This window comes from Electrona antarctica (assembly GCF_951216825.1).
Source record: "Electrona antarctica genome assembly, contig: scaffold_49, whole genome shotgun sequence".
Taxonomy (NCBI): Eukaryota; Metazoa; Chordata; class Actinopteri; order Myctophiformes; family Myctophidae; genus Electrona; species Electrona antarctica.
Window position 1 is genome coordinate 273,274 of NW_027638103.1, and position 12,248 is coordinate 285,521.

The 12,248-nt window shown below is 42.0% G+C and overlaps 1 protein-coding gene across 3 annotated transcripts in view; it reads right to left on the minus strand.

Moving 5' to 3' along the window:
* snx25 (sorting nexin 25) overlaps positions 1–12,248 on the minus strand; it is a 146,928-nt gene that overhangs the window by 77,906 nt on the left and 56,774 nt on the right. For all 3 annotated transcript variants that reach the window (XM_079531283.1, XM_079531282.1, XM_079531281.1), the window contains exons 11-12: positions 6,928–7,053; positions 2,466–2,630 (exon numbers count right to left, since the gene is read on the minus strand). In XM_079531283.1, the coding sequence (XP_079387409.1) occupies positions 2,466–2,630; positions 6,928–7,053 (291 nt within the window). The remainder of the gene's footprint in view (positions 1–2,465; positions 2,631–6,927; positions 7,054–12,248) is intronic.

The following is a 12,248-nucleotide window of genomic DNA, read 5'->3' on the forward strand; positions in this document are numbered from 1 at the left end:
GTTCAGGGGTAGAGTGCCTGGATGGTAACCGTAAGGTTGCCTGTTCGAAACCCCGGCTCCCCCATAGTTGGTGTCGAAGTGTCCTTGAGCAAGACACTGAACCTCCTAATTGCTCCTGATGTGCCTTGCATGGTTTCTGCCGCCATCGGTGAATGAATGTGTGTGTGAATGGGTGAATGTAAAGCGCCTTGGATAAAGGCGCTATATAAATGCACCATTTACCATTTACCTTGCATAACATAATGCTAACACCAAAAGGGGTTCCCGCCCAGAATGGTTTAAGATGACTCTTTTGAAACTTTTCAAAGGAACTTTCGGAGGCCAATTTCAGTCTGGATTGTGTTGTTTTTGGCAGCACATTTTTATTTTAGTTTTAGTCATTAGTCTCTTGAAATAGTTTTCATTTAGTTTTTAGTCACATTTTAGTCACCTGGAATGTTTTTGTGTTAGTCTAGTTTTAGTCGACTAAATATCATAAGATTTTAGTCGACTAAATCTACAGTTGATTTAGTCGACTAAAATGTATTTTGTCGCGCCTTGATGCCGTCATAATGACTGTTTTTACACTTACACTGAAAATAGCCGATCTACAAACGCGACGCGTTCCTTGTAGATCTGCTATTTTCAGCATGCAACCAAGTGTAAAATGACTTATGCTGGATCTCTTGTCCACTAGTCCCTTCCTAACATTAAAGGTGGCCTTACACTAGCCGATAATCGGGCATTTTTTGACGCTCGGGGGGTGCCCGACTCAATCGATCTGCTCGGGGCGCGATCGGGATCGACCCGATCAACATCAAGCATGTTTGATATTTGCTCTGCCCCGCTCCGATTATCCTGTAGTGTGTGGTGCTATCAGATTTCAGATCGGCTAGTGTAAGGCCACCTTTAGTCTAGTTTGTATTTGTCGACGAAATTGTCAATTTATTTAGTCTTAGTTTTAGTCATCGTAGCTTAGTTTTTATTTAGTTTCCATTTAGTTTTTGTGAGTGGAAAAAGGTAGTCGGCGAACATGGAGCCGAGCGCACCTTTTTGCCGTGTTTGGGTTAGGGCATTAACGACTTGAGATTTTTCCAAGTCGACTTGTCAGACAGTAAAGTCGAAGTTGAGTCAATTTATCGTTTTGTATGACGGGGGGGGGGGGGGGGGGGGGGGGCTTAACAGGGGTGGAGGTGCGTGCTCTCAAATATGGAGCATGTCAAACAAAGCACTGCGCGCACACACAGTGGCCTCTCCAATATGGCACAGTGTATGTATCATCTATATGGCAAAGCGCTGATTATCAAAACATAAAACTATAATAGTAAATACTAAACAGTGTGTGCGTCGCACACTGGTGCACAGACCAGAAAAGAGAACACAACAGGAGAGGGGGCATCATTGGCACACAGCGCCAGCAGCAGCGCGCAGCACAGAGCAGCACAGCGGCCCGAGAACACAATACAAAATATAACATTAACACTAGTGGCCCGACCTTCAGAACACAATATAGAAGACATAGGTCTATATATTATCATCACAGCAGCCAGCAGCAGTTTGGCACATCAGAATACAATCTGCATTACCTTCCACGTGAACCTTCTCCTCCTCCTCCTCCTCCTCCAACTTGATAACGTTCTCATGTTAGTTTGTTACTTATTTTCTGAGCCATGCAAATAAACAACAACCCGCACTGACCGGAGACGGAGAGGTTCATATGATGTGCCCCGTGCGTAAAGCTAAACCAGAAACAGGACAGTCATTGCGTCAGCACGGATGTAGCCTCGGAAAGCCAGACGTTTTATTTCCAGCACGGAGGTGAGGGGGATATCGTTTGGGGATAAAGTTTCCACGCTTCTATCTGTTACTTCTCTGACACAGCGCAGTTCAAACTTCAAATTCAGCCAGTCAATAGTAGGACACCTCACGCTGAGAGCCACAGCTGCAGTTAAGTTTTTAATTAAGGGCGCGTTCTGAATGCAATGCAAACTAATAGGCGAGTGCGCTCCGGTGCATATGCAAAGGGAAATAATGACTTCTGTCCGTGACAATAATCAATGCTACAGTTTGAATTCTGTACACACGCACACATAGAGCAAAAAATATGATATGGGGAAAACTTTATTTTTGTTCCTTTTTTTTTCAACTTTCGACTTCTAATCTGAATCGACTTGTGTTAATGAAATCGATAAATCGTTTTTTTAGTGAATGCCCTAGTTTGGGTGCGTTCGTTCTGCGTGGAGCCGAGCACACTTTTTGTCGTGTTTGGGTGCGTTTGTTCTTTGTCGTGTTTGGGTGCGTTCTGAGCGTACCTTCTTGTCGTGTTTGGGTGCGTTCTGAGCGTACCTTCTTGTCATGTTTGGGTGCGTTCTGAGCGTACCTTCTTGTCATGTTTGGGTGCGTTCGTTCTGCGTACCTTCTTGTCGTGTTTGGGTGCGTTCTGAGCGTACCTTCTTGTCGTGTTTGGGTGCGTTCGTTCTGCGTACCTTCTTGTCGTGTTTGGGTGCGTTCTGCATGGAGCTGAGCGCCTGCCGTTTGTACAGCAGCTTGTCGTGGAGCTGCCGCAGTTTGGTCGCAGCGTAGCTGGCCTGCTCGTTGATGCCTCTGCTGCCTTCGTCGCACGCCACGTCTCCTGCGTCCAGACCCGGGCACTGGTGGACGATACAACAGCAATACGAATGAACACATACAGTACATACTACCGTACCGTAAGTAGGACTGGGAAATATATACCGGTAATATATCAACGGTGCCAGGGCGGAAGTCTCCATATTCTTTTTTTTTTATAATATTTATTTTATTTGGAAAAAGCAGTACAATAACAGCATTTCTATGCATACATAGGACACAAGTGCACTTAGCGCAGTTCCCAGGATTTTCTTTTTTCACCCCTCTTCCCTCCCTCCCCCCTCCAAGTGACTCCATCTCCAGTGTCTCTGTAACATCCTTGCTTTCTTCAGGACTACATATGGCATCATGTCAACACTTAACAGGGGCAAAGGGCAATATGGCTTCAGAGTGTACATTTCAGAAGGAGAAAAAGAAGAAAGAGCGGGCAGACAAAAAAAAGAGACAAAGACAAAAAAAAAACAACAACAACCAAGAAACTAAAGTATTTACAATATTGCTGAGGGGGACAAAAACAAAACAGCTTAGGACTTCGACCGTGAGAAGAGGAAGGGTGTCTTAAACATTTTCTACAAAGATCATAAAGCAGGCTATCAGGACCAGTGAGATCACACAAAGTCAGCTCTCAGAGGGGCAATGTAGAAATTGTCTAGTCTAGTTCTTAGGATGTATGTTAATTTTTCCATAAGTCTCCATATTCTAACTTTGTGTTCTGTTAATACATTGATGCCCTACTTCAGTCCCTTTTCATGTCAAGGACCATTATTTATTTGGCATTTGAGCCACGGACCACCATTTGTGGCAAAATTGGACTGAGGGACTGCCATTGGATTTTTTTGAATTTTCGTTTTTTTCATGTCATATGAAAGCAGGGAATCATAGCTTCAAATTGACATATTGGTTGTTCAGTTTGACCCACCAGTTTTGGAGATATGGCTTATAGAGTAATGTCTGGCAGAGAAACAGCGAGTTGAGAAAACAGGCTTGAAATGTTCACTTCTGTGGTCTCTAACATTACACCTATAGCTACATGTTTAAGCATTTATTTCATATTTACATGTCTTCTGTGGTCTCTAACATTACACCTAGCTACATGTTTAAGCACTTATTTCATATTTACATGTCTTCTGTGGTCTCTAACATTACACCTATAGCTACATGTTTAAGCACTTATTTCATATTTACATGTCTTCTGTGGTCTCTAACATTACACCTAGCTACATGTTTAAGCACTTATTTCATATTTACATGTCTTCTGTGGTCTCTAACATTACACCTAGCTACATGTTTAAGCATTTATTTCATATTTACATGTCTTCTGTGGTCTCTAACATTACACCTAGCTACATGTTTAAGCATTTATTTCATATTTACATGTCTTCTGTGGTCTCTAACATTACACCTAGCTACATGTTTAAGCATTTATTTCATATTTACATGTCTTCTGTGGTCTCTAAAATTACACCTAGCTACATGTTTAAGCATTTATTTCATATTTACATGTCTTCTGTGGTCTCTAACATTACACCTAGCTACATGTTTAAGCATTTATTTCATATTTACATGTCTTCTGTGGTCTCTAACATTACACCTAGCTACATGTTTAAGCATTTATTTCATATTTACATGTCTTCTGTGGTCTCTAACATTACACCTAGCTACATGTTTAAGCATTTATTTCTCATTTACATGTCTTCTGTGGTCTCTAACATTACACCTAGCTACATGTTTAAGCATTTATTTCATATTTACATGTCTTCTGTGGTCTCTAACATTACACCTAGCTACATGTTTAAGCATTTATTTCATATTTACATGTCTTCTGTGGACTCTAACATTACACCTAGCTACATGTTTAAGCATTTATTTCATATTCACATGTCTTCTGTGGTCTCTAACATTACACCTAGCTACATGTTTAAGCATTTATTTCATATTTACATGTCTTCTGTGGTCTCTAACATTACACCTAGCTACATGTTTAAGCATTTATTTCATATTTACATGTCTTCTGTGGACTCTAACATTACACCTAGCTACATGTTTAAGCATTTATTTCATATTCACATGTCTTCTGTGGTCTCTAACATTACACCTAGCTACATGTTTAAGCATTTATTTCATATTTACATGTCTTCTGTGGTCTCTAACATTACACCTAGCTACATGTTTAAGCATTTATTTCATATTTACATGTCTTATGTGGTCTCTAACATTACACCTAGCTACATGTTTAAGCATTTATTTCATATTTACATGTCTTCTGTGGTCTCTAACATTACACCTAGCTACATGTTTAAGCATTTATTTCATATTTACATGTCTTCTGTGGTCTCTAACATTACACCTAGCTACATGTTTAAGCATTTATTTCATATTTACATGTCTTCTGTGGACTCTAACATTACACCTAGCTACATGTTTAAGCATTTATTTCATATTCACATGTCTTCTGTGGTCTCTAACATTACACCTAGCTACATGTTTAAGCATTTATTTCATATTTACATTTCAGCTCTGACACTTATTCCAGACATGCTCTAGTATGTGAAGAGTCTGCCTGTGCTACTAACTCATTTTGGATTTAACAAAAAAAAAAAGTGTTTCTCCTCTGGTGAAAAGCTGGAGGTTGAGCGATGGCAGGCTCTCAGTCAAACCTGGTCACATTGGATGAGATTTAGACTCTGCTGTATTGATGTTGGTACCATTAGGAGAGATAACAGGCTGTATTGATGTTGGTACCATTAGGAGAGATAACAGGCTGTATTGATGTTGGTACCATTAGGAGAGATAACAGATTTAGACTCTGCTGTATTGGGGGAAAAACTGAATCCATTCTCTTTGGCTCTATTAGCAATCTCAGCAAGGCAAATGGCTTCTTGGTTAGAGTGGGTGACAATGTTATCACACGTAAAGATGAAATTACCTACCTAGGTTCCATCCTGGAGGCTAATCTTTCCGGTGATAAAATGGCCACCAACGTAATCAAAAAAGTCAACCATAGAACAAGATTCCTCTACAGGATCTCCTCACTGGTCAACAAAAACACCTTGAAGACCTTAACAGGAGCCCTTGTACAGGGTTTCTTTGACTATGCATGCACCTCCTGGTACCACAGCACCTCAAAGGCCCTTAAAACCAGACTCCAGACTTCCCAAAACAAACTGGTCAGGCTCCTACTTGATCTAGCCCCCCGAACCCACCTCACCCCTGCCCACTTCGACAGGCTGGAATGGCTTAGGGTCGACGACAGAGTACAGCATCTTGCAATGGGTCTGGTCCACAAGATTCGATACACCACCAAGATACCCATGTACCTGTCTAGATACTTCCTTAATGTTAACGAAGTCCACACCCACAACACCAGAGGGAGTGCAACGAACCATGTACAACCCAGATTCGGCACAAACAAGGGACTAAATTCTTTTCGCTCCTATGCCACCAAAATGTGGAACGCCCTACCAACTGTCATTAAGACATGCGAATCCCTTGACTCCTTCAAAACCGCTCTCAAAGGGCACCTACGGATGGCTGCAATTCGAAACTGGCCCCCGTAAAATCTGAATCCCCCCCCCCGCCCCCCCCTTTTTTCCCCTCACTGTATATATTTCTTTTCCCTTTTTACCTCCTTTTTGATGAATTCTTTTGTGATGAATTCCTGTTCTGTCTATAGAAGTGTCTATTTGTACGTCTCTAAATGTTTTGATGATTTGAACATGGTGGACCCTGTTGGAAACAAGTGTAATGCTTAATTGGGTCGTCCACTCACAGTTAACAGCCTTTGTATTGAGTTTGTGCTTGAAATGTACTGTAATTCTGCAAACTGTTAATAAATTCTTCAATCAATCAATCGATGTTGGTACCATTAGGAGAGATAACAGGCTGTATTGATGTTGGTACCATTAGGAGAGATAACAGGCTGTATTGATGTTGGTACCATTAGGAGAGATAACAGATTTAGACTCTGCTGTATTGATGTTGGTACCATTAGGAGAGATAACATGATGTTGGTACCATTAGGAGAGATAACAGATTTAGACTCTGCTGTATTGATGTTGGTACCATTAGGAGAGATAACATGATGTTGGTACCATTAGGAGAGATAACAGCCAAACGTTGATCAAACATAAAACAATTCGATACAATTCTTACAAAAAATGTATGTGTGTGTGTGTGTGACCCCTTCCTCCTCGTCCTCGGTGTGTGTGTGTGTGTGTGTGACCCCTTCCTCCTCGTCCTCGGTGTGTGTGTGTGTGTGTGACCCCTTCCTCCTCGTCCTCGGTGTGTGTGTGTGTGTGTCTGTGTGCGTGTCTGACTGACCCCTTCCTCCTTGTCCTCGGCGCTGCTATGTGATTGGCTGCGCTGCTCTTCTCGTCTGATCAGCCTATCGTAGAAGTCCGACACCAGGAAGGACGGGTAGTAGCGCTCCCGCATCGTCTCGGCAACCTAATGCGATAAAAGGACCACACACACACACACACACACACACACACACACACACACACACACACACACACACACACACACACACACACACACACACACACACACACACACACACACACACACACACACACACACACACACACACACACACACACACACACACACCTAATGTGATAAAGGACAACACACACAACATTTATGACCCGAGTCCAAAGCGAGGCAGATCAATTTGGCCACGGTGCATGCGCGCGCGCGTGTGTGTGTGTGTGTGTGTGTGTGTGTGTGTGTGCACCATGGGACAGCAGAGACAACCCATTGAAGTGACCATTAATATGCTCACATGCCATGGGCCGTGAAGGCATTTCATCAGGATTGGCCAAGAGGGGGTTCCCGTCCCATGGGCCGTGAAGGCGTTTCATCAGGATTGGCCAAGAGGGGGTTCCCGTCCCATGGGCCGTGAAGGCATTTCATCAGGATTGGCCAAGAGGGGGTTCCCGTCCCATGGGCCGTTTCATCAGGATTGGCCGCTGTGGCTAACGGAGATTTTCTGCCGGAGCCGCAGTGGCTCTTATCTTAGATTAAAGAGGCTGTGTTTGTTTGTTTGTCACTCACTGGTGGAAGGAGTGAAATGTGACCACATTTGACTGAGGGACTGCCATTGTTTTTTCATGTCACGTGAAAGCAGGGAATCATAGCTTCAAATTGACATATTGGTTGTTCAGTTTGACCCTCCAGTTTTGGAGATATGGCTTATAGAGTAATGTCTTGCAGAGAAACAGCGAGCTGAGAAAACAGGCTTCACTTCTGTGGTCTCTAACATTACACCTAGCTACATGTTTAAGCATTTATTTCATATAAATTACATGTCTTCTGTGGTCTCTAACATTACACCTAGCTACATGTTTAAGCATTTATTTCATATAAATTACATGTCTTCTGTGGTCTCTAACATTACACCTAGCTACATGTTTAAGCATTTATTTCATATAAATTACATGTCTTCTGTGGTCTCTAACATTACACCTAGCTACATGTTTAAGCATTTATTTCATATAAATTACATGTCTTCTGTGGTCTCTAACATTACACCTAGCTACATGTTTAAGCATTTATTTCATATAAATTACATGTCTTCTGTGGTCTCTAACATTACACCTAGCTACATGTTTAAGCATTTATTTCATATTTACATGTCTTCTGTGGTCTCTAACATTACACCTAGCTACATGTTTAAGCATTTATTTCATATTTACATGTCTTCTGTGGTCTCTAACATTACACCTAGCTACATGTTTAAGCATTTATTTGATATTTAAATGTCTTCTGTGGACTCTAACATTACACCTAGCTACATGTTTAAGCATTTATTTCATATTTACATGTCTTCTGTGGTCTCTAACATTACACCTAGCTACATGTTTAAGCATTTATTTCATATTTAAATGTCTTCTGTGGACTCTAACATTACACCTAGCTACATGTTTAAGCATTTATTTCATATTTACATGTCTTCTGTGGTCTCTAACATTACACCTAGCTACATGTTTAAGCATTTATTTCATATTTAAATGTCATCTGTGGTCTCTAACATTACACCTAGCTACATGTTTAAGCATTTATTTCATATTTACATGTCTTCTGTGGTCTCTAACATTACACCTATACATGTTTAAGCATTTATTTCATATTTACATGTCTTCTGCATGTGGTCTCTAACATTACACCTATACATGTTTAAGCATTGATTTCATATTTACATGTCTTCTGTGGTCTCTAATATTACACCTATAGCTACATGTTTAAGCATTTATTTCATATTTACATGTCTTCTGTGGTCTCTAATATTACACCTATAGCTACATGTTTAAGCATTGATTTCATATTTACATGTCTTCTGTGGTCTCTAGCATTACTAGCCTGGCTAATAAGCCAGACTCAAATCACACTGTTGTGTGGTATTTGAGTCTGGAGATGCTGTGTATGGATCTTGTTTCCCGGGGGGCGGGTTCAAACATTTTCTCTTTGATGCAATTGGTTAGAGCTACTGTCAGTCAAAGGTCTCAAGCATTGAACATCACTGTACCAAAGCCCGCCCATATTGCATACCGTGTCCCGATTGGCCACACCAGTTCCCTGGTGTAGGAAATGGGCGTACAACAACGTCACGTTTACTTTACCTCCTCAGTGTTTGGGTCGGGACATGTAGGACTGTATGTGTCTGCTGTCTACGTGCGCTCCAGTCTTACTGGAGGGGGCGAAATGTAGCGTCTTCTGGATGTATCTCTTTAGCATTAACATTTCAATGGCCGAGGGTCGTTAGAGTCTATTGTTCCGTCGTTGTTATCGCACGTCTAATGGTTAGACGTGTGACAACAACAACGATTGCTTTCGGGGTTAGTGTTATTTTCGGTCAAATCAGGCGGCACACCTGGACACATCAAACGGCACAGTAAAGTGCCGCGGCACAAAGGTTGGGAAACACTGCTCTACTGTACCTGATGTAGACATTTTCCTCTACTGTACTCTACTGTACCTGATGTAGACCTGTTCCTCTACTGTACTCTACTGTACTCTACTGTACCTGATGTAGACCTGTTCCTCCACTGTACTCTACTGTACCTGATGTAGACCTGTTCCTCTACTGTACTCTACTGTACTCTACTGTACCTGATGTAGACCTGTTCCTCCACTGTACTCTACTCTACCTGATGCAGACCTGTTCCTCTACTGTACTCTACTGTACCTGATGTAGACCTGTTCCTCTACTGTACTCTACTGTACTCTACCTGATGTAGACCTGTTCATCTACTGTACTCTACTGTACTCTACTGTACCTGATGTAGACCTGTTCCTCTACTGTACTCTACTGTACCTGATGTAGACCTGTTCCTCTACTGTACTCTACTGTACTCTACTGTACCTGATGCAGACCTGTTCCTCTACTGTACTCTACTGTACCTGATGTAGACCTGTTCCTCTACTGTACTCTACTGTACTCTACTGTACCTGATGCAGACCTGTTCCTCTACTGTACTCTACTGTACCTGATGTAGACCTGTTCCTCTACTGTACTCTACTGTACTCTACCTGATGTAGACCTGTTCATCTACTGTACTCTACTGTACTCTACTGTACCTGATGTAGACCTGTTCCTCTACTGTACTCTACTGTACCTGATGTAGACCTGTTCCTCTACTGTACTCTACTGTACTCTACCTGATGTAGACCTGTTCATCTACTGTACTCTACTGTACTCTACTGTACCTGATGTAGACCTGTTCCTCTACTGTACTCTACTGTACTCTACCTGATGTAGACCTGTTCCTCTACTGTACTCTACTGTACTCTACCTGATGTAGACCTGTTCCTCTACTGTACTCTACCTGATGTAGACCTGTTCCTCTACTGTACTCTACTGTACTCTACTGTACCTGATGTAGACCTGTTCCTCTACTGTACTCTACTGTACCTGATGTAGACCTGTTCCTCTACTGTACTCTACTGTACTCTACCTGATGTAGACCTGTTCATCTACTGTACTCTACTGTACTCTACTGTACCTGATGTAGACCTGTTCCTCTACTGTACTCTACTGTACTCTACCTGATGTAGACCTGTTCATCTACTGTACTATACTGTACCTGATGTAGACCTGTTCCTCTACTGTACTCTACTGTACCTGATGTAGACCTGTTCCTCTACTGTACTATACTGTACTCTACTGTACCTGATGTAGACCTGTTCCTCTACTGTACTCTACTGTACTCTACTGTACCTGATGTAGACCTGTTCCTCTACTGTACTATACTGTACCTGATGTAGACCTGTTCCTCTACTGTACTATACTGTACTCTACTGTACCTGATGTAGACCTGTTCCTCTACTGTACTCTACTGTACTCTACTGTACTCTACTGTACCTGATGTAGACCTGTTCCTCTACTGTACTATACTGTACCTGATGTAGACCTGTTCCTCTACTGTACTATACTGTACTCTACTGTACCTGATGTAGACCTGTTCCTCTACTGTACTCTACTGTACTCTACTGTACCTGATGTAGACCTGTTCCTCTACTGTACTCTACTGTACTCTACTGTACCTGATGTAGACCTGTTCCTCTACTGTACTCTACTCTACTGTACTATACTGTACTCTACTGTAGACCTGTTCCTCTACTGTACTCTACTGTACTCTACTGTACCTGATGTAGACATGTTCCTCTACTGTACTCTACTGTACTCTACTGTACCTTATGTAGACCTGTTCCTCTACTGTACTCTACTGTACCTGATGTAGACCTGTTCCTCCACTGTACTCTACTGTACCTGATGTAGACATGTTCCTCTACTGTACTATACTGTACTCTACTGTACCTGATGTAGACCTGTTCCTCTACTGTACTCTACTGTACTCTACTGTACCTGATGTAGACATGTTCCTCTACTGTACTCTACTGTACTCTACTGTACCTGTCCCTGCAGCCTGAAGAAGACCTGTGTTCCTCTACTGTACAATACTGTACTCTACTGTACCTGATGTAGACCTGTTCCTCTACTGTACTCTACTGTACTCTACTGTACCTGATGTAGACATGTTCCTCTACTGTACTCTAATGTACTCTACTGTACCTGATGTAGACCTGTTCCTCTACTGTACTCTACTGTACTCTACTGTACCTGATGTAGACCTGTTCCTCTACTGTACTCTACTGTACCTGATGTAGACCTGTTCCTCTACTGTACTCTACTGTACTCTACTGTACCTGATGTAGACCTGTTCCTCTACTGTACTCTACTGTACTCTACTGTACCTGATGTAGACCTGTTCCTCTACTGTACTCTACTGTACTCTACTGTACTCTACTGTAGACCTGTTCCTCTACTGTACTCTACTGTACTCTACTGTACCTGATGTAGACATGTTCCTCTACTGTACTCTACTGTACTCTACTGTACCTGATGTAGACCTGTTCCTCTACTGTACTCTACTGTACCTGATGTAGACATGTTCCTCTACTGTACTATACTGTACTCTACTGTACCTGATGTAGACCTGTTCCTCTACTGTACTCTACTGTACTCTACTGTACCTGATGTAGACATGTTCCTCTACTGTACTCTACTGTACTCTACTGTACCTGATGTAGACCTGTTCCTCTACTGTACTCTACTGCACTCTACTGTAATCTACTGT